The sequence below is a fragment of the Saimiri boliviensis genome, chromosome 14 (genome assembly GCF_048565385.1).
Source record: "Saimiri boliviensis isolate mSaiBol1 chromosome 14, mSaiBol1.pri, whole genome shotgun sequence".
NCBI lineage: Eukaryota > Metazoa > Chordata > Mammalia > Primates > Cebidae > Saimiri > Saimiri boliviensis.
Window position 1 is genome coordinate 37,866,023 of NC_133462.1, and position 26,969 is coordinate 37,892,991.

Sequence of the window (26,969 nt, forward strand, 5' to 3'; positions counted from 1 at the left end):
CACGAAACTCATTTAATTGCACTAGGGTATCCCTGAACCCTATTATGTTCCCTACAACTCCTTAACACTTACCCAGTCTCCTCCCTCCTCTATGCAGGTTTCACCCCTCAGAGCTCTGTGCCCACCACCAGCAGTGAGTATTCAACCCATGTCCAATGTCCCTGATCATACATCAAGTGGAGCCCCTCCTAATGAACCCATAAGTCCTCTTCTTAAGCAAAAGAGCTGAGAAGGTGGAAGTTATTGAAGCTCCTTTCTGCCCCAGCTCCAAAGACAGATCCAGCCCAAGCCCCCATGCAGCAGACCTCATAATAGTCTATCCTCTTGCCATTTCTGCCATGAGAGTGCTTTCTGCTTTCACTGATGAGGACTTTTTCTCAGCTCTTGGGACCTCCACAGTGGACCTTGGAACTGCAGGGACTCCATCTTCCCTTCCCAGCCCCACAAGTAAGTACCAGTCAATGGCATCTCTGTTAGATCATGCCTGATGAATGTAAACATCTGTGCCATTTTCACTCAAATGAAGATGGAAAATCATAATGAATCTGATGATATTGAGTGAAGCAAAAACAATTATTGGTCACGTGCCGTGTACCAGACCCTAGGGATACAACAAGGAAAACAAAACCAGTAAAAACATCTCTGCCCTCAGTGAGCTTGTGTTCATGTCATGATGATGGTGGTCGTGGTGGTTATGATAGTAATAATGACATGTTGAATGTGATGATGATTGCTGATTATTGTGATGCTGTTGATGATGATGGTGATGATGCTACTGACGATGATGATGATGGACATGAGGATGTTGTCAGTGATGGTTGTGAAGGTTATGGTGATAATGATGATGTGTGAGTGTAATAATGATGATGATGGTGGTGGTGCTCTTTATGATGGCAACCATGGTACTGGTGATGATGTTGATGATGGTAGTGGTGAGTTTGATGACAGTAACAATGATGGTGATGAGGATGATGCCAGTGATGGTTGTGTGGCTATGATGATATGTTGAGTGTGGTGATGATGACATTTGTGGTGGTCATGATGGTGGTATTATCACGGTGGTAATGGTGATAATAATGATGGTGATGGTGATGATGGCCATAACAAAAATAGCAGATAACATCAGATGATATTGAGCACTGAATATGCATGACTAGCTATGCTCACCATCTAACTACTATTATATAATATACTTTTATAAAAATAAATTGTATTATTGTAGGCAAGGGAGACACAGTAAATATTTTGTCTCTCAACTTAAATTTTGCATACGTTTAAAGATAAGTCTATTCCAAACCTCTATTTTCTCTACTTTGAACATAGTGTTGATTTCCAATTCCCACTACAGCTGCTGTCCCTCTCCTGGTGCCATTCACCCTCAACTTCACCATCACCAACCTGCAGTACGAGGAGAACATGCATCAACCTGGCTCCAGGAAGTTTAACACCACAGAAAGGGTCCTGCAGGGTCTGGTGAGAGCCCTGCCCTCACTTTGCCCCACCCAAGACATCCAGTCCCTTCTACATCATCCATGCCAGGGTGATGAAAGGAGATAGCACCAACCTCCCCCAACCCCCAGGAGATGCAAACCCCACACACAGAGGCCAGCCCTGCGCATTGGTGCCTGCTCTGCCTACCTCATGTCTGCCCCTACGCACATACACACTTTAGCCCTTCTACTCACTTTCCTCCCTCTCCTCCACAGCTTGGTCCCATATTCAAGAACACCAGTGTCGGCCCTCTATACGCTGGCTGCAGACTGACCTCTCTCAGGTGAGAATTTAGAAGAGCCAGACTGGCTGCCCCAATTGTTCCCAGCCTAAAAGACTTTGCACTGCCTCCTTGATGCTCTTCCTAAGGATATCCTCACCAAAAGGGGAATTCAGGAGTCACTGGTTTCAGAACCAGTTGTTTCATGATTGTAACACCCCTACACCCCACCTCAACAGGCAGAATCTTCATGGTCCATTATCAGGATTGAGCCTCTGCCCTGATCATTCCTCTGAATTCCCTCCTTTCCCTGCCCCTCCCTTTCATTTAGGTGTTGAATTTTGTCCCAGGACTTCTCTTAAGACAATCATGCCTCATCCACATGCATTCATCCCTCTTTCAAGATCTTCACTGGTCTCAAGTCTGAGTTGTTCTTTCCCCACGCCATGAGAATGCAGGTTTCACCTTGCACTGTTATAAAAATTATTATACCCATGACTCTGCTCACAGTCCTAAAAAAGACAGTGGTCTGTGCACTAAGATAATTTCAGTGTGGCTTCTCACCTGTTTCCCAGGTTTCTCAATTCCTCTGGTCCCTTACTGTCTTCCCCTCGGCAGTCTAAAGACACAACCTAGGTAATCCTTTCATCATCATTCTCTCTACCTACGTTCTCCAGGCCCAAGAAGCATGGGGCATCCACTGGAGTGGATGCCATCTGCACCCACCATCTTGACCCCAAAAGCCCTGGACTCAACAGAGAGCAGCTGTACTGGGAGCTGAGCCAGCTGACCAATGGCATCAAAGAGCTGGGCCCCTACACCCTGGACAAGAACAGTCTCTATGTCAATGGTGAGCAGCTGTGACGTGGTTGGAGGTTCTTCCTCCTGGAGTCTGTGCAGACTCTAATCTCTGGCTTGAAGTCTCACTGCCTGCCTGGCCATTGAATATTCTGTCACGTGCTTTACATGGGATGACTAAGTTCTGGACTTCACAGTTTCTTCGTCATAGTGAACTGCATTCCCTCAGGGCACTCTTCCCTGTTGTGAGGATGCTGACAGGAAATCTTTAATGGCCCCTGTCCCATGAAACTCATTGAATTGCACCAGGATAGCCATGACCCCTATTACATCCTCCACATCTCCTTAACCCTAACCCTACCTCCTCCCTTCTTCTCTATGCAGGTTTCACCCATAGGAGTTCCGTGCCCACCACCAGCAGTGAGTATTCACCCATGTCCACATGCCCCTGATCCTACATCAAGTGAAGCAGGAGTTGGCCCTTCCTTATAAACCCATAAGTCCTCCTCATGACCAAAGGAGCTGGGAAGGCAGAAGTCATTCAAACTCCCCCTCTGCTTCAGCTCCAAAGACAGACCCAGCTCAAGCTCACATGCATCAGACCTCATAATAGTCTACCCTCTTGCCATTTCTGCCATGAGAGTGCTTTCTGTTTTCACTGATGAGGACTTTTCCTCAGATCCTGGGACCTCCACAGTGGGACCTGGAACCTCAGCGACCCCATCCTCCCTCCCCAGCCCCACGAGTAAGTACCAGACCTCTCTATTAGAGCATGCCTGATGAGTGTGAACATCTCTGCCATTTTTACTCAAATAAAGATGGAAAATTATAGTAAATCTGGTAATAGTGAGTGAACCAAAAACGTTTATTGGCCACCTACTGTGTACCAGACCCTAGGGATACAGCAAGGAAAACAAAACCAATTAAAAAATATCTCTGCCCTCAGTGAGCTTATATTCATGTGATGATGATAATAGTGGTGGTGGTGCTAATTGCTGTTGATGATGTCGATGATGATGATCATGATGGCAATGCTATTGATAATAGTGGTGGTGGTGGTGGTGTTGATGATGATCATGATAGTGATGCTGTTGATGATAATGTGGTGATAATGTTGCCGACCATGATGATGGACGTGAGGATGATGTCAGTGATGGTTATGATGTTAGTGGTGATGTGTTGAGTGTGATGATGATGGTGGTGGTGACGGTGGTGGTGGCGATGGTGCTCTTTATGATGTTGATAATGAGACTGGTGATACTGATGACAGTGACAATAATGGTGATGAGGATGATGTCAGAAATGGTCGTGGGGTTATGATGATAATGGTGATGTGTTGAGTGTGCTGCTGATGATATTTGTGGTGGTCATGCTTGGGACTGTGGTGGTGATGATAATAATGTTGATGGTGATGGTAGCAATGATGATGATGGCAACAAAGAAGATAATGGATAACATCAGACAATATTGAGCACTGAATATGAACGAAGAGCAATGCTCAGCATCTAACTGCTATTATGTAATATCCTTTAAAAAATAAATTATGTCATTGAAGGCAAGAGAGGCATGTTAAACATTTATTTAGTCATCCAATTTAAATGTTGTATATGTTTAAACGTAAGTCTATTGCCAGCTCCTATATTTTACACTTTGAACATAGTATTTATTTCCCACTCCCACGACAGCAGCTGTTCCTCTACTGGTGCTGTTCACCCTCAACTTCACCATCACCAACCTGTGGTATGAGGAGGACATGCATCACCCTGGATCCAGAAAGTTCAACACCACAGAGAGGGTCCTACAGCGTCTGGTTAGTGCCCCACCCCCCTCACTCTGCCCCAACCCAGATACTCAGTCCCTCCTACAACACCCATGCCAGGGCAGTGGAAGAAGAATGCACTCACCTCACCCTCTCCCCAAGAAATGCAAGCCACACCCACTGAGGCCAGCCTCACCCACTTAGGCCTGCCCTGCCCACCTTATTTCTGTCCTCATACAGAGACCTTAGCCCTCCTACTCACCTCTCCTTCCTCCACAGCTTGGTGCCTTGTTCAAGAACTCCAGTGTCGGCCCTCTGTACTCTGGCTGCAGACTGACCTCTCTTAGGTGAGACTAGAATAGCCAGCCTGGCTGCCCTACCTGTTCTCACTCCAAAAGACTTTGTACTGCTTCCTTGCTACACTTCTAGGCATAGCCTCACCAAACTTGGGATTCAGGAGTCAATGGATTTGGGAACAGTCTGTCTCCTGATAGTAACCTCCACACACCCCACCTCAACAGAAAGAATCTGCATGGTCCATCATCAGGATTGAACCCCTACTCTGCTCATCCCTCTGAATCCCTCCTTTCCCTGCCCCTCCCTTTCCTCTAGGTCCTAAATTCTGCCTGCAGGATTTTTCTCAAGACAATCATGCCTCATCCGTGTGCTTTCTTCCCCATTTCAGCTCTTCACTGGTCTTAAATCTGGACTCACCTGTACCCATGCCATGAGAATGCAGGTTTCACCTTGCACTTTTATAAAAACTGTTGTATCCATGACTCTGCTCACAGTCCCAAGCAAGCCAGTAGTCCATGCACTCAGAGAATCTAAGTGTGGCTTCTCACCTCTTTCCCAGGTTTCTCATTTCCTCTAGTCCCTTGCTGTTCTTCCCTCGGCAGTCTCAAGACTGTCCTAGGTAATCTTTTCACTGTCATTCTCCCCACTTACCTTCCCCAGGTCTGAGAAGCATGGGGCAGCCACTGGAGTGGATGCCATCTGCACTCACTATCTTGACCCTCAAAGTCCTGGACTTAACAGAGAGCAGCTGTACTGGGAGCTGAGCCAGCTGACCAATGGTATCAAAGAGCTGGGCCCCTACACCCTGGACGGGAACAGTCTCTATGTCAATGGTGAGCAGTTGTGACATGGTTGAAATCTCTTCCTCCTTGCTGAGCAGCCTCTAATCTCTAACTAGAGGTCACACTCCCTGCTTGGCAATTGAAAATTCTGTCATGCGCTCTACATGAGATGTCTCAGGTCTGGATTTCATGGTTTCCTTATCATCATGGACTGTGTTCTTCAGGGCATTCTTTCCTGATGTGAGGATGCTGATAGGAAATCTTCAATGGCTTCTGTACCATGAAATTCATTGTATTGCACCAGGGTCAACTCGACCCCTATTTAATTGTCAGTGTCTTTTTAACTCTTACACACTCTCCTCCCTCCTTCTCTATTCAGGTTTCACCCATCGGAGCTCCATGCCCACCACCAGCAGTGAGTATTCAACTCATGTCCACATGCCCCTGATCCTACACCAAGTGTAGCAGAATCTGGCTCCCCTCATAAACCCATAGATCCTCTTCTTCAGCAAAAGAGACAGGAAGGTAGAAGTTGCTCAAGCTCCACTCTGCCCTAGCTCCAAAAACGGATCCGTCTCTAGGAGGATCAGGACAGGCAGCAGACTCCATAAATTGTCTCCCCTCTTGCCATTTCTGTCATGAGAGTGCTTTCTGCTTTCACTAATGAGGACTTTTCCTCAGCTCCTTGGACTTCCACAGTGGACCTCGGAACCCTAGGGACTCCATCCTCCCTTCCCAGCCCCACGGGTAAGTAGCAGTCAGTGGCATCTCTATTAGAGCATGCATGATGAATGTAAACAACTCTGCCCTTTTCATTCAAGTAAAGATAGAAATCATAGTGAATCTGGTGATAGTGGGTGGACTAAAAAAAATTATTGGCCACCTACTTTGTGCCAGCCACAAAGGGTGCAGCAAGGAAAACAAAACCAATAAAAACATCTGTGCCCTCAGTGAGCTTGTGTTCACGTGGTGATGATGATGGTGGTGATGGTTATGAGGATGATGGTGATGTGTTGAGTGTGCTGCTGCTGCTATTTGTGGTGGTTATGCTTGGGATTATGGTGGTGATGATAATAATGGTGATGGTGACAATGACAGCAACAATGATGATGGCAATAAAAAGATAACAGATAACATCAGACAACATTAAGCACTGAATATGCACCAAGAGCAATGCTCAGCATCTAACTACTATTATAAAATATCCTTTATAAAATAGTCATTATAGGCAAGGGGCGCAAGGTAAATATTTATTTAGTCATTCAATTTAAATGTTGCCTATGTTTAAAGACAAGTCTACTGCAAACTCCTATTTTCTCTGCTTTGAACATAGTATTTATTTCCCACTCCCACTACAGCAGCTGTTCCTCTCCTGGTGCCATTCACCCTGAACTTCACCATCACCAACCTGTGGTATGAGGAGGACATGCATCGTCCTGGCTCCAGGAAGTTCAAAACCACAGAGAGAGTCCTGCAGGGTCTGGTTAGTGTCCTGCCCTCTTCACTCTGCCCTGCCCCAGATGCCCAGCCCCTGTACAACATCCATGCCAGGGCGATGGAAGAAGACCACACCCACCTTGCCCTCATCCCAGAGATGCAAGCCTCACCCACTGAGCCCAGCCATGCCCACTGGTGCCTGGTGCCTGCCTCACCCACCTCAATTCTGCCCCCCACACAGGGACCTTAGCCCTCTTTCTCACATCTCTCTCCCTCCTCTACAGCTTGGTCCCATTTTCAAGAACACCAGTGTCGGCCCTCTGTACTCTGGCTGCAGACTGAACTCTCTTAGGTGAGACTAGAATAGCCAGCCTGGCTGCTCCAATTGTTCTCACTCCAAAAGACTTTGCACCACTTCCTTTATACAATTCCTAGGCGTACCCTCACCGATAGAGAGATTCAGGAGTCACTGGCTGCAGGACCAGTGTATCTCCTGATAGTAACATCCCACATCCTACCTCAACCGAGAAAATCTGCATGATCCATCATCAGGATTGAGCTCATACACTGATCATCCCTCTGAATCCCTCTTTTCACTGCCTGTCCCTTTCCTTTAGGTGTTAAATTCTGTTCCCAGGATTTCTCTCAAGACCATTATGCCTCATCCATGTGCTTTCATCCCCATTTCAAGGTCTTCACTGGTTTCAAGTCTGGGCTCTTTTCCCCATGCCATGATAATGCAAGTTTCACCCTTGCACTTTTATGAGAATTGTTTTATTTATTAATTTTTTGGAGGGTGGGGGGAGATGGAATCTTGCTCTGTCGTCCAGGCTGGTGTGCAGTGGCACGATCTCGGCTCACTGCAGCCTCTACCTCCCAGATTCCAGCGATTCTTCTGCGTCAGCCTCCCAAGTAGCTGGGATTACAGGTGCATGCCACCACTACCAGCTAATTTTTTGATTTTCAGTAGAGACGGGGTTTCACCATGTTGGCCATGCTGGTCTCAAATTCCTGACCTCAGGTGATCCGCCCACCTTGGCCTCCCAAAGTACTAAGATTATAGGTGTGAGCCACCACACCCAGCCTGAGAATCATTGTATCCATGACTGCTCAGTACCAAGCAACCCAGTAGTGTGGGCACTCAGAGAATCTAAGTGTGTGGCTTCTCACCTCTTTCCCAGGTTTCTCGTTTTCTCTTGTCCTTTGCTGTCCTTCCATCAGCAATCTCATGACCTGTTCTAGGTAATCTTTTCATTGTCATTCCCCGCACTTCCTTTCCCCAGGCCTGAGAAGGATGGGGCAGCCACTGAAGTGGATGCTACCTGCTTCTACCACACTGACCCCAAAAGCCCTGGGCTGGACAGAGAGCAGCTGTACTGGGAGCTGAGCCAGCTGACCCACAGCATCACTGAGCTGGGCCCCTATGCCCTGGACAGGGACAGTCTCTATGTCAATGGTGAGCAGCTGTGATGTGGTTGGAAGCTCTTCCTCTCTGGTGGACAACCTCTACTCTCTGGCTTGAGGTCACACTCACTGCCTGGCCATTGAAGGCTTGACCATGTTGTCTATATTTGATAGTTGACATCAGAACTTCATAGTTTCTTCTTTATGTTGGAGACTGGGTTTACCCTCAGGTCTTTCTTCCCTGATGTGAGGGTCCTGATAGAAACCTCCAATAGCCCCTGTTCCATTTCACCAAGGTAGCCTGACCCCTAATTGGTTATCCACCTCTACCTTAACCTTACCCAGTTTACTCCCCCTGTCTCTGCAGGTTTCACCCATCAGAGCTCTGTGCCCACAACCAGTAGTGAGTATTCAACTACTTGTGCCCCGATCCTACACAAAGCAGAGTAGGAGCTGACCCTTCTCCTTATAAATCCGTAACTCCTCTTCTTAAGAGAAGAATCTGGGAAGGCAGAAGTTATTCATCCTCCCTTCTGCCCCAGCTACAGACTGATATAGGTCAAGCCCCATATGCATCAAGTTCCATAATAGTCTTACCTGCTGGCATTTCTGCCATGAGGGTACTTGCTGCTTTCAATGATGAGAACTTCTTCTCAGCTCCTGGAACCTCCACAGTTCACCTGGAAACCTCTGGGATTCCATCCTCCCTCCCCAGCCACACAGGTGAGCACCAGCCAATGATACCAGTCAATGGCGAGTGTCTACAGCTCTGTCATTTTCATGTGAATTAAGATGAAAAATCATAGTGTTGCTGATGCAGCCAACACACTTTATTGAGTACCTACCTACTCTGTGCTAGGTCTATGGAATATGGCAGGGAATACAAAAGAGATAAAAAAAATATCTTCCTTCAGAGAGCTTATATTCTTGTGATGATGAGAATAAGGGTGGCGGTGATGATGATGGAGGTGGTGATGGAGATGACTATAAAGATGGTGATGCTGCTGCTGATGTTGGTGATAGTGATGATGATTATGGAGATGGTGATGAAGATGATGGTGATAATGGTGGTGCTGGTTATAACAGTAATGATGATGTGATGGTGGTGACGTTGGGATGATTGTGGTGATAGTGGCAATGTTTGAGATGATTGTGGTGGTGGTGATGATGGTGATGGTGGTTGCCAGTGATAATGGTGATGTTGACAATGAGGATAAAGATGATCATGATGATTGTGGTGGTGGTTATCCTGGTAATGATAATATGGTTATGGTGGCAGTGATGATGCTGATTATGATCACCATGGTAGTGATGGTGATGAGGATGATGGTAGTGGTGGTGCTGATGTTGATAGTGATGCAAGTGATGATAGCCATGGTGACAACTATGGTTATGTTGATAGTGAAGGTGGCAATAACAGAGGTAAAAAATAACATCTGACATTATTGAGCACTGAATCTGCACCAAGAGGTATGTTCACCATGTAATTACAATGATATAATATGCTTCTTTATGAAAAATTTCTACCATTGTAGTCAATAGAGGCATGAAAATCTTTTATTTTTCATTCACATTGAATGCTATTTCATATGCTTAATAATCAGTCTATTGCAAACTCTTAACTATTTCTCTACTTTGGAACACAGTGTTTATTTTCCAACCCCTTTACAGCCCCTGGCCCTCTCCTGATACCATTCACTCTCAACTTTACCATCACCAACCTGCATTATGAGGAAAACATGCAACACCCTGGCTCCAGGAAGTTCAACACCACAGATAGGGTGCTACAGGGTCTGGTGAGAGCCCCACCACCTTACTAGTCCCACTTGTATCACCCATGCCAGGGCCATGGAAGGTCTCACAGATCTCACCCACCATTCCTTGGCCCCAGAGAGGCAAACCCTGTCTAATGACGCCAGCCCCTCCCACCGCATGTCTGCACCTGCCCCATCCCTACACCTCACCCACCCACTCACCTCCCTCCCCTTCTTCCACAGCTCAAGCCCTTGTTTAAGAACACCAGTGTCGGCCCTCTGTACTCTGGTTGCAGACTGACCCTGCTCAGGTGAGACTTTAGAAGAGCCAGTCCGGGTTCCCCAGTTGTTCCCAGGCCCAAGGAGTTTGGTCAGCTTCCTTCCTGCCCTACCAAGGGATGGCCTCAGCACAGATGGAATTCAGGAGGCACAATTCACAAGTTGGCTCCAGAACCAACTTGTCTCCTGATTCTACCACCTCCCCCATCAACTGACAAATTCTGCAGAGTCCATCAGCAGGATTGAGCCCTTGCCCTCACCACCCCTTTAAATTCCCTCTACCTCCCTTTCCTCCAGTTAAACTCTGTCCCCAGAATTCCTTTCCAAACAGACATGCCGCATCCACTTGCTTTCACCCCTAATTCCTGTTCTTCCCCTATCTCGGGTCTAAACTCTTCTTTCCACGTGCTGTGAGAATGCAAGTTCCACCGTGCAATGTCCTGAACATCCTTGCATCCATGACTCTGCTCACAGTCGCAGGCTGGCAGGGAGTCAAAGCACTCAGAGGATCAAAGTGTGGCTCTTCTTACTTCTGTTCCAGGCTTCTCAATTCCTCTGGCCCCTTCCGGTCCTTCATCTAGTAAGTTCAGGACCTCTCCCTAGGCAATCTATTTATTGCTATTTCCCACTCTTACCCTCCCTAGACCTGAAATGGATGGGGCAGCCACTGGAGTGGATGCCATCTGCACCCACCGCCTTGATTCCACTGGCCCTGGACTGGACAAAGAGCAGCTATACTGGGAGCTGAGCCAGCTGACCAAGAGCATCACAGAGCTGGGCCCCTACACCTTGGACAGGGACAGTCTCTATGTCAATGGTGAGCAGCCGTGATGTGATTAGAGGCTCTTCCTCCTAGCTGGGCAGACTATTCTCTGTCCTGAGGTCACATGACCTGTCTGGCCATTGAAAATTTAATTATGTGCTCTATATATGATGATTGAGTTTTAAACTTCATGGTTTCATCTTCGTCTAACATGGATTTCACCCTCAAGGCCTTCTTCCCCCTTGTGAGGGTGCTGGTGAAGAATTTCAATGACCAGTCTTCATGAAACTTTCCTCATTACACTAGGGTAACCCTGATCACTATTTGGTGATCTCTTCAACCCTCACCCACTCTCCTCCCTCCCTCTCTCTGCAGGCTTCACCCATCGGAGCTCTGTGTTAACCACCAGCAGTGAGTATATTTTTACTGATGTTCCAGTGCTCCCAATCCCACACCAAGCAAGGCAGGAGCTGACCTTACCTCTTAAGCCCTTATGTCCTCTTCATGAGGGAAAATGCTTGAAAGGCACAGGTTATTCCCTTTCCCCTATGCCCCAGCTCCATGGAGAGGCTCAGCTCAAACCCCAAATGCAGCAGGGCCCATCATAGTTTTGCTTGCTGGCATTTCCACCACGAGAGGGTTTGCTGCTTTCAGTAATAAGGGTTTCTTCTCAGTTCCTGGGACCTCTGCAGTGTACCTGGGAACCTCTGGGACTCCAGCCTTCCTCCCTGGCCACACAGGTAAGCACCCATCAATGGCACCTCTGTTAGACCATGCCTGAGCATGCCAACATCTCGGCCATTATTGACTCAAATAAAGATGGAAAGTCACGGTCAATCTAGTGATGGTGAGTCAACTCACAAACTTTAATGCCCAAGGATATAGCAGGGAACAGAAAAGACATGAAATCTCTGCCTTCAGAGAACTTTTATTTCTGTGATGGTGATGATTAAGTGGGTGGTAGTGATAATGACGATGATGACAGTGGTGGTGGTGATGATGATGATGATAATGGTGGTGTTGATGATAGTGGTGGTAATGAGAAGGACAAGAATAATGCTGGTGATGAGGACGATGGTGGTGATGATGACAGTAGGAATAAAGGGAATAGATAATTTTTGGCAATATTGAGCACTGAATATGCACCGACATCTATGCTTAGTGTTTACCTACTATTGTGTGCTTTTAACAAAATTCTATCAATATAGGCAAGAGAGATATAGAGAATACTTATTTTGTCACTCACTTTAAATGCTACATATGTTTAAAAATAAGTCTATTTCAATATAATATTTTTTCTACTTTTGAACATGGTGTTTACTTCCCAATCCCACTGCAGCCCCTGGCCCTCTCCTGGTGCCATTCACCCTCAACTTCACCATCACCAACCTGCAGTATGAAGCAGACATGCGTCACCCTGGTTCCAGGAAGTTCAACACCACGGAGACAGTCCTGCAGGGTCTGGTGAGAGCCCTACCATTTTGCCAGTCCCACCTACATTACCTCTGCCAGGGCCATGGAAGTACTCACCCACCACCCTTGGGTCTCAGACATACAAGCCTGGCCTACTGATGTGAGCCCCTCCTACCTTATGTCTGCCCTGACCCTGCACTTCAATTCTCCCACTCACCGTCCCTGCTCCTCTGCAGCTCAAGCCCTTGTTCAAGAGCACCAGCATCGGCCCTCTGTACTCTGGCTGCAGACTGATCTCGCTAAGGTGAGACCTTTGAGGAGCCAGCCTACCATCCCCAGTTGCTCCCAGTCCCAAGAAGTTTGGACAACTTCCTTCTTGCCTCCCGGGGGGGTCCCCTCAGCACAGGTGGAATCCAGGAGGCAGTGGCTCCAGGACCAAGGTGTCTCCTGATAGTAACATTTCTCCACTCAACTGTGATGCTACACAGCTCATCAGCAGGATAGGGCCCTTACCCTGGTCATCCCTCTAAATTGCCTCCTTTCCCACCACCTCCCTTTCCTGCAGGTAATAAGCTCTACAACTAGCATTTCTCTCAAACACAAACATGCCTCATCCACTTGCTTTGATCCCCAATTCCAGCTCTTCACCTGTCTCAAGTCTGAGCTCTCCTGTCCTCATGCCCCAAGAATGGAGGATCTGCTTTATAATGTTACAGATATTTTTGTGTCCATGACTCTGCTCACAGATCCAGGCTGGCTGGGAGTTGATGCACTCACAGAGTCTACATGTAGCTTCTCACCTCTGTACCATTTCCTCTGGCCCCTGCCTGTCCTTTCCTCGGGAACCTCAGGACCCCTTCCTAGGCAATCCGTATATTGTCACTCCCCTCACCTATCCTCCTCAGGCCTGAGAAACATGGAGCAGCCACCAGCGTGGATGCCATCTGCACTTACTACCTTGACCCCAAAAACCGTGGACTGGACAGAGAGCAGCTGTACTGGGAGCTGAGCAAACTGACCCATGGCATCACTGAGCTGGGCCCCTACCTCCTGGACAGGGACAGTCTCTATGTCAACGGTGAGTGCCTGTGATGTGGTTGGAGGCTTTTCCTTCTTCATGAGCAGCCTCTACTCTCTGGCTTGAGGTCAAACTTCCTGCCTGACTATTTTAGGCACTGCCATGTTGTCTTTTTGTGATTGCTGACATCTAAACTTCAGTTTCTTCTTCGTCTTGCACTGACTATATCTTCAGGGCCTTCTTCCCTGATGTGAGGGTGGTGATAGAGAATCTCCAATGGTCTTTGTTCTACGAAACTCCTTCCATTACACCAGGGTACCCTGACCCTTATTTGGTCACGTCACCCACCTCTCCTTTGACTCTTATTCACTATTCTTCCTCTCTCTCTTTCTGCAAGTTTCACCCATTGGAACTCTGTATCCATCACCAGCAGTGAGTATTCAACTGACATTCCAGTGTCCACAATCCTGCATTAAGCAGGGCAGGAACTGAACCCAGTTTATATGCCCTTATATTCTCTTTATGAGCAAAAAGGCTAGGTGGGCACAAGTTATTCCCTTTACCTTGTACCCCAAGGAGAGACCCAGCTCCAGCTTCACATGCAGCAAGGCCCATAAATAGTCTTACCTGCTGGCATTTCTGTCAGGAGAGCACTTGCTGCTTTCATTGATGAGGTCTCTTCCTCAGCTCCTGGGACCTCAGCAGTGCATTTGGGAACCTCTGGAACTCCATCCTCCCTACCTAGACCCACAGGTAAGTACCAGTCAAAGGCACCTCTGTTAGAGCATGACTGATTAGCAGAAACATTTCTGCTATTATTTACACAAATAAAAGTAAAAATCATAGTAAATCTAGTAATGATGAGTCCACCCACAAACGTTATTGAGCACCTCCTCTATGCCAGGCCCTGGGGATACAGCAGGTATACAAAACATGAAAATCTCTACTGTCAGAGAGCTTGTATTCTTGTGATATTGACTGGCAGGCGGTGATGATGATAGTGGTGGTGGTTTTGATGATGATGGTGATGAGGGTAGAGAGGATGATGACAATGGTGGAGGTTATGATGGTAACGATGATGTGTTGTGTGTGGGATAGTACTGGTGGTATTGTTGGAATTATCATGGTGGTGGTCATGGCAGTGGTGGTGACAACAGTGATGGTGTGGGTGATGATGATGATGGTGGTGCTGGTGCTGGTGGTGATGCTGGAGATTATCGTGGTGGTGGTGGTGGCAGTGATGATGACAGTAATGATGGTGGCGATGATGGGGATTATCATGGTGCTGACAGTGGTAGTGATGATGATGGAGATTATCATGGTAGTGGTGGTGGTAGTATGATGACGACAGTCATGATGATGATGATGATATGGTGGTGATGATGGGGATTATTATGTTGGTGGTGGCGGCAGTAATGGTGGTGATGATGGTGGTGATGATGGGGATTATCATGGTGGTGGTGGTGGCAGAGATGATGATGATGGTGATGATGATGGGGATTATCACTGTGGTGGTGGTGGCAATGATGATAACAATAATGATGCTGTAGGTGACAATTATGGTGATTATGATGATGGTAACAAATGTAAGAGGTAACGTATGATATTATCGAGCAATGAACATACAATGAAAGCTAGGCTCAGCATCCAACTGATGTGATATACTATGTTATTTTTAAGTTCTATCATTATAGGCAAGGGAGGCATGGAAAATCATTTTGTCCATCCGTTTAATGCTGTGTATATTTAAAAATAATTCTACTGCAAACCCATAACTTCTGAACATAGTGTTTGTTTCTAACCCCCACTCCAGTGCCTGAACCTCTCCTGATGCCATTCAACCTCAACTTCACCATCACCAACTTGCAGTATGAGGAGGACATGCGACGTCCTGGCTCCAGGAAGTTCAACACCACGGAGAGGGTCCTACAGGGTCTGGTGAGAGTCCAACCCATCTAACTCTGCCTGATCCGCCTTATCAGATTCTACATGCATCATCCATACCAGGGATATAGATGAAGATCCCACATGAATCACCTTCAACCCAGAGACACCAGCCCTACCCACTGCTATCATCCCCACCTGCCTCATTTCTGCCCTGCCCCTCCTCATCAGCCCTCCCAGTCACCTCCCACTCCCTCTCCCTCCACAGCTCAGGCCCTTGTTCAAGAATACCAGTATTGGCCCTCTGTACTCCAACTGCAGACTGACCTTGCTCAGGTGAGATCTTAGAATAACCCATCAGGGCTTCCTCAAGTGTTCCCAGGCCCCAGGAGTTTTTTCAGCATCCTTCTTGTCCTATCTGTGAGTGTCCTCAGAAAGTGGTTTCAGAAGTAGTGTGTCTCTTGATCCTAGCATTTCCCCACTCAAGTGACAGATTCTGCAGAATCCATCATCAAGATTGGTTTCCTACTCCACTCATCCTTCTCAATAACATCCATTACCCATATCCCTTTCCTTAAGTTTTAAAATTCTGTTCCCAAGATTTCCCTCAAGAGAAAGGTGGCTTTTCCACTTGCTTTTATCTCTGACTCTAGCTCTTCACTTGTCTAAAGTCTGAGCTCTCCCGTCTTCATGGTGTCAAACTGCAGGTTTCACCTTGCAATTTCATAAATATTCTTATGTCCATGACTATGCTCCCAGTCCAAGACTGGCTGGGAGTCAGTGCATTTAGAGAAATTAATTATGGTTTCTCACCTATCTCCCAGGCTTCTCATTTCCTCTGTACCCTCCCTGTCCTTCCCTCAGGAATCTCAGGACCCCTTCCTGGGCAATTCTTTCATTGTCATCTCCCATCCTTGCACCTAACCTCCCCAGGCCAGAGAAGGACAAGGCAGCCACTGGAGTGGACGCCATATGTACCTACCACCTTGACCCCCAAAGCCCTGGACTGGATAGAGAACAGCTGTACTGGGAGCTGAGCCGGTTGACCCATGACATCACTGAGCTGGGCCCCTACACCCTGGACAGGGACAGTCTGTATGTCAATGGTGAGCAGCTTTGATGTGGTTGAGTCTCTTCCTCCTTGCTGGGCAGCCCTTCCTCTCTGGCTTGAGGTCATACTTCCTGACTGGACGTTGAAGCTTCTGCCATGTGATGATTGATGTCAGAACTTCATTGTTTTTTTTTCTGTATCTTGGTCTGAGTTCATTCTCCAGACCCTGGTCTCTGAAGTGAATGTGCTGATAGAGAACCTCTAATGGCTCCTGTTCCATGAAACTCCTATTCCACCAGGGTAGCCCTAATTCCTGTTTGGTCCCCCACCTCTCCTTAACCCTTACCCACTATCCTCCTTCCCTCTCTCTGCAGGTTTTACTCATTGGATCTCCATACCAACCACCATCAGTGAGTATTCAACTGATGCTCCAGTACCCCCAATTCTACTCCAAGTAGGGTAGGAGCTGAGCCCTCCCTATAAACAATTATGTCCTCTTCATGAGAGAAGGTGCTGGGAGAGCACAAGTGATTCCCTCTCCCCTATGCCCAAAAAGAAACACAGTTCAAGACCCTCCTGCAGCAAGCCTCATAATAGTCCTACCTACTGGCATTTCTGCCATGAGAATGCTTGCTGCTTTCACTAATGAGGGCTTTTCCTTAGCTCCTGGGACCTCCACAGTGCACCTGGGAACCTCTGGGATCCCATCTTCCCTCCCTAAACCTACAGGTAACTATCAGCCAACAGCACCTCCATTAGAGCATCCCTGATGAGTGTAAACATTTCTGCCATCACGCACTTAAATAAAGATAAAAGTCATAGTAAATGTAGTGATGAGGAGTCTACCTGCAAACTTTATTGAGCTCCTACTGTGTGCCAGACCCTAGAGATACAGCAGGGAACATAGAAATAGATAGCAGTTTTCTGCTTAAGATAGCTTATATTCCTGTGATGATGGTGATGTAGGTGATGGTGGTGATAATGAAAATGATCATGATAAAGTTGATGGTAGTGGTGATGATAATTATGATGACAGTGCTGGGGATGGTGGTTATGACGGTAATAGTTATGTAAGGATAGTAATAATTGTGGTGGTGATTGACAAAAATGATGGTGATGTTGGCACTCATGTTAATGAAGATGGTGATGATGACGGGGCTGGTGGTGGGGTTGGCGCTGATGGTGGTGATGATGACAGTAATAATACTCATGGAGACAATCACAGTGATGTTGAAAATGAAGGTGGTGTTAACAATGGCAATAGATGGGATCTGGCATGCTGGAACACCACAGTCTATGTTTAGCATCAAACTACAATTATTTAGTGTGCTCTATCGAAAACATCTATCATAATAGCCAAAGGAAGTATGAAAACCTTATATTTTATCACTCACTTTAAATCCTGTGGCATATGTTTAGAAATAAGTCTATTGCAAACTCTTAAATGTTCTCCACTTTTAAACAGAGCATTTATTTCCCACCTTCACTATAGCCGCCAGCCCTCTCTTCCTGCCATTCACACTCAACTTCACCATCACTAACCTGCAGTATGAGGAGGACATGGGACACCCTGGCTCCAGGAAGTTCAACACCACAGAAAGGGTTCTGCAGGGTCTGGTGAGAGCCCCACCTATCTCACTCTGCCCTACCCACCTTACCTATATCACCTATATGTCACCTACATGGCCAGGGAAGATCTCACCCACCTCCCCTCACCCCCAGAGATAAAAGCCCCACCCAGCCTACTGACGTCAGCTCTACCAACTGGAGCCAGCCCCACCTACCTCACCTCTGCCCTGCCGCTACTTTCTCAACCCTACCACTCACCTCCCTCTGCCTCCCCCACAGCTCAAGCCCTTGTTCAAGAGCACCAGTGTTGGCCCTCTGTACTCTGGCTGCAGACTGACCTTGCTCAGGTGAGATCTCTGAATTTCCAGCCTGGCTGCCCCAATTGTTTGTAGTCTCAATGAGTTTGGACTTCTTTTTTCCTGTCCCCTTTGTGGTTATTCTTACCAAAGATGGAATTCAGGAAACAGTGGCTCCAGTACCAACCTGTCTCCTGGTACTAGCCATGCCCCTGCCCCCACTTCCAAACTGACTTAGAGATTCCAGAGTCCATCAGCAGGACTGGACATGTACTGTGGCCATCCCTTCAAATTCCTGGTTTTCCCCCCATGTCCCTTGACTTTAGGTGTTAAATTCTGTAACCAGGATTTCTCTCAAGACAAACATGCCTCAAACACCTGCTTTCATACCCAATTCCAGCTCTTCACCAATCTCAAGTCTGAGCTCTCCTGTTTCCTTGCTGTGAGAATGCATGATCCACCCTGACATTTTAGGAAAACGATTATGTCCACAATTATGCTTGCTGTCCCAGGTCAGCCAGTGCACTCAGAGAACCTAACTGTTCCTTCTCACCTCTGTATTAGACTTTTTATTTCCTCTGTCCTTCTTATCCTTCATTCTGCCATCTCAGAACTTCTCCTTAAGCAATTCGTTTATTGCCATTCTCCTCACTGCCTCTCCCCAGGCCTGAAAAGGATGGAGCAGCCACGAGAGTAGATACCGTCTGCCACTATCACCCTGACCCCAAAAGCCCTGGGCTAGACAGAGAGCAGCTGTACTGGGAGCTGAACCAGTTGACCCACAGCATCACTGAGCTGGGCCCCTACACCCTGGACAGGAAGAGTCTCTATGTCAATGGTGAGCAGCTGTGATGTGATTAGAGTCTTTTTCTCCTGGCTGGGTAGCCTCTACTTTCTGGCTTGAGGTCCCATGCGCTGCCTGGACATTGAAGGCTGGGACATGTCTGTATGTGGTGACTGATGTCAGAATGTCATGATTTCTTCTTTATCTTGAACTGATTTCATCCTTAGTACCTTCTTCTCTTATACATAGGTCCTGACAGAGAATCTCCAAAGGCCCCTGTTTCATGAAACCCCTTTCATTCCACCTGGGTAACCTTGACTTTTGTTGGATTCCCCCACCTCTCCCTTGACTCTTATCGACCCTCCTCCCTTCCTCTCTATGCAGGATTCACCCATCGGAGCTCTGTGCCTACCACCAGCAGTGAGTATTCTACTGATGTTTCAGTGGTTCCAATCCTACACCAAGTTTAGCAGGAGCTAGCCCCTATTCATAAGCCCTTATGTCCTTTTCATAAGGGAAAGAACATAGAGGGCACAAATTATTCCCTTCCCCACTGCCTCAGCTAACCAGAGTCCCAGCTGAATCCCTACATGCAAAAGTCCCCATGAATAGTCCTTCCTGCTGCCTTTACTTCCATGAGAGTGCTTGCTCCTTTCACTAATGAGGGCTTCTCCTCAGCTCCTGGGACCTTTACAGTACAGCTGGAAACCTCTAGGACTCCATCATCTCTCCCTGGTGCCGCAGGTAAGTACCGCAATGGCACCTCTGTTACAGCATGGTTGGTAAGTGTAAACACCTCTGCCATTATTCACTCAAAGATGGAAATTCACAGTAAATCTAGTAACAATAAGCCAACCAACCAACTTCATCGAGCACTGCCTCTGTATCAGGACCTAGATATACATCAGGGAACAAAAAAAAAAAAAAAAAAAAGAAAAAGAAAAAAAGAAAAAGCACTGCCCTTAGTGAGCTTATATCATTGTGATGATGATGATGGGGGTGGTTGTGGTGGTGGTGGCAGTGGTGATGATGGTAAGGATAATGTGATGGTTGTGATGATGATGGTTATGTTGGTGGTAATCATGGGAAAAATGATGGTCGTGGTGATGGTGGGATGATGGGGGTGGGGGTGGGGATTACAATTGGCAATAGTTATGGGTATGTTGGCAATAATGATAGTAACAATTATGATGATGATGGTTGTGTTGGTTTTGGTGATGATGTTGGAGTGGTGATGATGATAGCAATGGTGATGATGATGGTAAAGATGATGATGGCTGTTTGGATGATGACAGCAGTGTTGCTGGTTATGATGGTAATGATGATGTGATTGTAGTGATGATGTTTGTGGTGGTGTTCATGCAGATTAGGACACTGGTGATGGTGGTGTTACTGAGGATGACAATAATGATGGCAATGGTGATTATGATGACAGTGATCATGATGATTATTCAGATGACAGTGATGGTGATTATGTTGGTGATGATGATATGACAATGGTGATGATGATGTTTGTGGTAGTGTTGATGGGGATTATCATGGTGGTGGTGGTGGTGGTGCTGATGGTGACAATAATGGTGATGATGATGGTGATGAAGATAATGGTGATTACAGAGGTAACAGGTATTATCTGATATTTTTCAGCACTGAATATGCACCAAAAGCTGGGCTCAGAATCTAACCAGTATTATTTAATATGCCTTGAAAAATAATTTCTAACAAGAAGGGCACAGAAAACTTCTATTTTGCCATTCATTTTAAATTCTGTTGCATATGATTAAAAATAAATCTATTGCAAACTCTTCAAGTCTATTGCAAAAGTAGAGAACCTTGAAGAGTTTGCAGTAGATTTATTTTTAATCATATGCAACAGATTAAAAATACAAACAAATACAATAGGGTTTATTTCTCACCTTTTGCCACAGCCACTGGCCCCCTACTGCTGCCATTTACCCTCAATTTTACCATCACTAATCTGCAGTATGAGGAAGACATGCATCGCCCTGGCTCCAGGAAGTTTAACACCACGGAGAGGGTCCTTCAGGGTCTGGTGAGAGCCCTGCCCACCTTACTCTGCCCTGCCCACCTTCCCTGGTCCCAACAATGTCACCCATGCCAGGGATATGGAAGAGAATCTCATCCACCTCCCCCAGAGGCACAAGCCCTGCCCACTGGTGCCAGCTGCACCTGCCACACTTGTGCCCCACCACTATGTCCCCAGCCCTCCTAGTCACCTCCCTCTTCCTCTTCCACAGCTCAGGCCCTTGTTCAAGAACACCAGTGTCGGCCCTCTGTACTCTGGCTGCAGACTGGCCTTACTCAGGTGAGACTTTATAAGAGGCAACCTGGCTACCCCAGTTGTTCCCAGTTTCAAAGAGTTTGGACTGTTTTTTTTTTTTTTTTTTCTTGCCATCCTTGTGAATGTCCTCATAACAGATAGAATTCAGGAGGCAATGGCCTCAAAACTAATCTGTCTCCTGATACCATCAGCACCACTCACAATCAAGTGAGAGATTCTGTAGAGACCATCAGCAGAATTGGGTTTCAACCTTGGGCCTCCCTCTGAATTCCCTCCTTTCCACTCACCTCCCTTTCCACCAGTTGTTAAATTCTGTACTCAGGATTTCTCTTAAGACAAACATGCCTCATCCATTTGCTTTCATCCCCAATTCCAGCTCTTCATCCGTCTCATGTCTGAGTACCACATATAGTCATAAGCATCATTTTGATTTGAGCTGGGGTTTATTTAGGATAGGTAAAGGGAGGTATGTTATGTAGTCAGGGATGGGATACTGGTAGCTGACAAAAGTGAGCTTTTTTCTTGTCTCCATGCCATGAGAATGCAGGCTTCACCTTGCAATTTTATGAAAGTTCTTGCATCTGTGCCACGGCTCACAGTCCTGGGCTGGCTGGCAGCCAGGACATTCAGAGAATCTAAATGTGACTTCTTACCTCTTTCCCATGCTTCTCATTCCCTCTGGCCCCTTCCTGTCTGGCCCCAAGAAATCTCGGAACTCCTCAGAACTTCTGAGGCAATTTTTAAATTGTTATTTGCTTCATCTGCCCTCCCCAGGCCTGAGAAGGATGGGGCAGCTACCAGAGTAGATGCTGTCTGCACTCATCGTCCTGACCCAAAAAACCCTGAGCTGGACAGAGAGCGGCTATACTGGGAGCTGAGCCAGCTGACCCAGAGTATTACTGAGCTGGGCCCCTACACCCTGGACAAGAGCCGTCTCTACGTCAATGGTGAGCAACTTGGATGTGGCTGGAGTCTCTTTCTCCTTACTGGGCAGCCTCCACTCTCTGGCCTGAGGTCACACTCCCTGCCTTGCTACTGAAGGCTCAGCCATGTTGTCTGTATGTGGTGGATAAGGTCAAAACTTCATGGTTTCTTCTTCATCTCAAACTGAGTTTACCCTCAGGACCTGTTTTCTAAATCTGAGGGTGCTGATAGAGAATCTTCAATGGCCTGTGTTCTGGGAAACTCCTTCCATTGCACCAGGGTACTCCACCATTCTCTTAACACTTACCCGCTCTTCTCCCTTCATCTCAATGCAGGTTTCACCCATCAGAGTTCTGTGATGACCACCAGAAGTGAGTATTAATGGATGTCCCAGTACTCCTGATCCTATGCCACACGGGGCAGGAGCTTCCCTCTCCTTCTGTGCCCCTATATCCTCTTCATGAGGGAAGGAATGGAGAGAGCACGAGTTATTCCCTTTTCCATCTGGCCCAGCTCCAGATGGAGATCCCACTCAAGCCCCACATGCAGCAAGGCCCGTAAATATTCCTACCAGCTGGTATTTCTGCCATGAGAGTGTTTACTACTTTCACTCATACAGCAAACCTTCTCCTCAGCTCCTGAGACCTCCACAGTGCACCTGAGAACCTCTAGAACTCCAGCCTCCCTGTCTGGACCCACGGGTGAGCACTATTCAGTGGCATCTCTATTACAGCATACCTGAGGAGTGTCAACATCTCTGCCATTTTAACTCAAATAAAGATAAAAAGTCCTAGTGAATCTAGTGATAAAAAGTCAACCAATGAATTTTACTGAGCACCTGGTTTCTTCAGGGCCCTAGGGATAAGGCAGGGAACACAAAAGAAATAAAAATCTCTGACGTCAGGAAGGTTATATCATTGTGGTGATGATGATGATGAAGATGATGGTGATGATGATGATGATGATGATGATGATGATGATAGGGGTAGTGGTGATGATGGTGGTGCACATGGCAATAATGATGGTGTTGCTGATGATGTTGGTGATGATGATGATGGTGGCGGTAGTGATTTTGATGATGATGATAGTGGTGGTGATTATGGGAAGGATGATAGTGGTGGTGGTGATGTGATGGTTCTCGTGGAAATTGACAATGTGATCATGATGTTGACAATGATGATGATGATGGTGACGATGATGGTGATGGTGGTGGTGTTATGATGATGATGGGGTGGGGATGATAGGGATTATGATAGTCATGGTTTTGGTGCTGATGTTGGTGGTGATGACAATAATAATGGTGATGGTCACAGTGTTGCTGATGATCACGGTGTTGACAAAGGTAGTAGATAATGTCTAGTGGTATGGAATACTGAAGATGCACCAGGAGCTGTGCTCAGCATCTAGCTCCTATTATTTAGCATGCTCTATGAAAACTATCTATCATTATGGTCAAGGGAGGTATGAAAACCTTTTATCATTTTAAATCCTGTTCCATATATTTAGAAATAATTCTATCACAAATTCTTCAATGTTAGTCCACTTTTGAACATAGCATTTATTTTCCACCTTCACTATAGCCTCCAGCCGTCTCCTGGTGCTATTCACAATTAACTTCACCATCACTAACCTGCAGTATGAGGAGAACATGCATCACCCTGGCTCTAGAAAGTTTAACACCACGGACAGAATCCTTCAGGGTCTGGTATGAGCCCCACCTACCTCATTCTACCCCACTCACCTTGTTTAGCACTGTCCACCTCACCTGTGGAAGGTGGGAAGGCATGGAAGATCTCACCTACCTCATCCTGCCCTCAGATATGCCTGCCCCAACCACTGATGCCAGCCCCGCCAACTGTTGCCAGCCATGCCCTCCTCCCTTCTACCATACCTCTATGACTTCAGTCCTCCCACTCTCCTCCCCTCTCTCCTCCACAGCTCAGGCCCTTGTTCAAGAACACCAGTATTGGCCCTCTGTACTCTGGCTGCAGACTGACCTTGCTCAGGTGAGAACTGAGAACAGCCAGTCTGACTGCTCTTAGAAGTTTGACATGCTTCCTTTCTGCACTCCCTGGAGATGTCCACAGCACAGGTGGAATCTAGGCGGGCAGTGGCTCCAAGACCAACATGCTTCCTGATCCTACCACCTCTCCCCTCATCTGAGAGAATGTACAGAGCCCATCAGCAGGACTGGGCTTCTACCTTGGTCATCCCTCTGAATTCCCTCCTTTCCCCTACCTGCCTTTCCACCAGTTGTTAAGTTCTCTTCCCAAAATTTCTCCCAAGAAAAGCACGCCTCATCCACTTGTTTTCATCCCCAATCCCAGCTCTTCACCTGTCTCAAGTATGAGTCCTCCTGATCCCATGCTACGAGAATGCCATTTCCACTTTGCAATTTTATAAAAATCCTTGCATCCATGATTCTGCTCATAGTCACAGGCTGGCTGAGAGTCAGTGCACTCAGAGAATGGAAGCGTGGCTTCTCCCTTCTGTATCAGGCTTCTCATTTCTTCTGGACCCTTCCTGTCTTGCCTCCTGGGATCTCAGGACCCCTCCCTTGGCAATCCATGTATTGTCTTTCCCCAATCTTGCCCTCTCCAGGCCCGAGAAGAATGGTGCAGCCACCGGAGTGGATGCCATCTGCACCTACCGCTCTGACCCTAAAAACTCTGGGCTGGACAGAGAGCAGTTATACTGGGAGCTGAGCCAGCTGACCAAGCGCATCACTGAGCTGGGCCCCTACACCCTGGGCAGGAACAGTCTCTATGTCAATGGTGAGTCGCTTTGGTGTGGCTGGAGTCTCTTCCTCCTTGCTGAGCAGCATCTACTCTCTGCCTTAAGGTCACGCTCCCTGCCTGGCTATTGAATACTCGGCCATGTTGTCTGTATGTGATGGCTGAGGTTGGAACTTTAACCTCATGGTTTCTTTTTCATCTTGGACTGAGTTCATCCTCAGGATCCACTTTCTAGATCTGAGGGTGCTGATAGAGAATCTTCAATGACTCGTGTTCTAGGAAATTCCTTCCATTGCACCAGAGCACTCTGACCACTATATAGTTCCACACCAGTCCCTTAATCCTTACCCACTCTCCTCCCTCCCTCTCTACACAGGTTTCACACAGCGGAGCTCTGTGCCCAGCACCAGCAGTGAGTATTCCACTGATGTTCCAGTGCTCCTGTTCCTACACCATGCAGGGCAAGAGATGAACCCTTCTCACCTGCCCCTATGTCCTCTATAAGCAAAGGAGCTAGGACAGCAAGAGTTACTCTCTTTCCCTTCTGGCCCAAGTCTCTTCAGAGAGAGACCCAGCTCAAGCCCCACATGCAGCAAGGTCCATACATACTCTGATCTGCTGGCATTTCTGCCATGAGAGTATTTGATGCTTTCACTAATGAGGCCCTCTCCTCAGCTCCTGGGATCTCCTCAGTGGACCTGGGAACATCTGAGACTCCAGCTTCTCAACCTGGTCCCTCGGGTAAGTACAAATCAGTCACATCTCTGTTAGAGCATGCCTGATGAGTGTCGACATCTCAGCCATTTTTGCTTAAACAAAGATTTAAAAATCCTAGTGAGTCTACTAATGAGGAGTCATCTAACAACCTTAATTGAGTGCCTAGTTTCTGTAGGGCTCTAGGGATAAGGCAGGGAACACAAAAGAGATAAAAATCTCACTGCAAGAAAGCTTATTTTATTGTGAGCGTGATGGGGGTTGTTGGTGATGAGGTTATAGGCTAGTGATGATGATGGTGATAAGGATGATAATTATGAAGATGGTGATGGTGATGATGATGTTGGAGGGAATGATGACCATGGAGGGGTCATTATGACCGTGTTTTTTTGGTCGTAATTTTGGTGTAGATGTGGGTGGTGCTGATGCTGGTGGTGAGGACAATAATAATAGTGAGGGTCACAGTGTTCGTGATATTGATGATGACAATGGTGATAACAAAGGTAATCTTTAGTATTACAGAACTCTGTATATGCACCAAAAGGTATACCAAATACTACTACCATTTAGTAGGCTCTGTTAGAAACTTCTCTCATTATAGTCAAGGGACACGTGGAAACTTTTTATTTTACTCTCTCTTTAAATCCTGTTGCATATGTTTAGAAATATTCCTTTTGGAAACATATAATGTTCTCTACTTTTGAACACACTGTTTCTTTACCACCTCCACTGGGCTACTAGCTGCCAGCCCTCTCCTGGTGCCGTTCACTCTCAACTTCACCATCACCAACCTGCGGTATGAGGAGAACATGCAGCCCTCTGGCTCCAGGAAGTTCAACACAACTGAGAGGGTCCTTCGGGGCCTGGTAAGAGCCCCGCCTGTCTCGCTCTCCCCTGAACACCATGTCTGGTCCCACCTATCTCACTCATAACAGGGCATAAAACAAGATCTCACCCACCTCCCCTCAGTCCCAGAGACATGAGCCTTAATCCACTGATGCCAGGCCCACCTACTGGCACCAGCCCAATTACTACTGACCTGCCCTTACCCCCTCAGGCATCCTACTCACCTCCCTCTCCCTCCCCGACAGCTCAGGCCCCTGTTCAAGAGCACCAGTGTTGGCATTCTGTACTCCGGCTGCAGACTGACCTTGCTCAGGTGAGACTTTAGAATAGCCAGCCTGGCTGCCCCAATTGTTCCATTGTTCCTGGCTGCCCCAAAATTGTTCCAGATTTTGGGAAGAGAATTTAACAACTGGTGGAAAGGCAGGTAGGGGAAAGGAGGGAATTCAGAGGGA

The 26,969-nt window shown here is 47.0% G+C and overlaps 1 protein-coding gene across 1 annotated transcript in view; it reads left to right on the plus strand.

Annotated features, from left to right (window-relative positions):
• MUC16 (mucin 16, cell surface associated) overlaps nt 1-26,969 on the plus strand; it is a 93,477-nt gene that overhangs the window by 16,454 nt on the left and 50,054 nt on the right. Inside the window, exons 15-62 of the mRNA XM_010349602.3 lie at nt 98-133; nt 382-447; nt 1,349-1,473; nt 1,707-1,774; nt 2,389-2,561; nt 2,894-2,929; nt 3,189-3,254; nt 4,195-4,319; nt 4,548-4,615; nt 5,226-5,398; nt 5,727-5,762; nt 6,029-6,094; nt 6,706-6,830; nt 7,069-7,136; nt 8,068-8,240; nt 8,556-8,591; nt 8,846-8,911; nt 9,860-9,984; nt 10,186-10,253; nt 10,866-11,038; nt 11,360-11,395; nt 11,659-11,724; nt 12,324-12,448; nt 12,634-12,701; nt 13,303-13,475; nt 14,103-14,168; nt 15,229-15,353; nt 15,568-15,635; nt 16,233-16,405; nt 16,725-16,760; nt 17,014-17,079; nt 17,843-17,967; nt 18,199-18,266; nt 18,881-19,053; nt 19,384-19,419; nt 19,678-19,743; nt 20,925-21,049; nt 21,255-21,322; nt 22,073-22,245; nt 22,558-22,593; nt 22,858-22,923; nt 23,803-23,927; nt 24,161-24,228; nt 24,824-24,996; nt 25,334-25,369; nt 25,633-25,698; nt 26,413-26,537; nt 26,763-26,830. Coding sequence (XP_010347904.3) covers nt 98-133; nt 382-447; nt 1,349-1,473; nt 1,707-1,774; nt 2,389-2,561; nt 2,894-2,929; nt 3,189-3,254; nt 4,195-4,319; nt 4,548-4,615; nt 5,226-5,398; nt 5,727-5,762; nt 6,029-6,094; nt 6,706-6,830; nt 7,069-7,136; nt 8,068-8,240; nt 8,556-8,591; nt 8,846-8,911; nt 9,860-9,984; nt 10,186-10,253; nt 10,866-11,038; nt 11,360-11,395; nt 11,659-11,724; nt 12,324-12,448; nt 12,634-12,701; nt 13,303-13,475; nt 14,103-14,168; nt 15,229-15,353; nt 15,568-15,635; nt 16,233-16,405; nt 16,725-16,760; nt 17,014-17,079; nt 17,843-17,967; nt 18,199-18,266; nt 18,881-19,053; nt 19,384-19,419; nt 19,678-19,743; nt 20,925-21,049; nt 21,255-21,322; nt 22,073-22,245; nt 22,558-22,593; nt 22,858-22,923; nt 23,803-23,927; nt 24,161-24,228; nt 24,824-24,996; nt 25,334-25,369; nt 25,633-25,698; nt 26,413-26,537; nt 26,763-26,830 — 4,471 coding nt within the window. The remainder of the gene's footprint in view (nt 1-97; nt 134-381; nt 448-1,348; nt 1,474-1,706; nt 1,775-2,388; nt 2,562-2,893; nt 2,930-3,188; nt 3,255-4,194; nt 4,320-4,547; nt 4,616-5,225; nt 5,399-5,726; nt 5,763-6,028; nt 6,095-6,705; nt 6,831-7,068; nt 7,137-8,067; nt 8,241-8,555; nt 8,592-8,845; nt 8,912-9,859; nt 9,985-10,185; nt 10,254-10,865; nt 11,039-11,359; nt 11,396-11,658; nt 11,725-12,323; nt 12,449-12,633; nt 12,702-13,302; nt 13,476-14,102; nt 14,169-15,228; nt 15,354-15,567; nt 15,636-16,232; nt 16,406-16,724; nt 16,761-17,013; nt 17,080-17,842; nt 17,968-18,198; nt 18,267-18,880; nt 19,054-19,383; nt 19,420-19,677; nt 19,744-20,924; nt 21,050-21,254; nt 21,323-22,072; nt 22,246-22,557; nt 22,594-22,857; nt 22,924-23,802; nt 23,928-24,160; nt 24,229-24,823; nt 24,997-25,333; nt 25,370-25,632; nt 25,699-26,412; nt 26,538-26,762; nt 26,831-26,969) is intronic.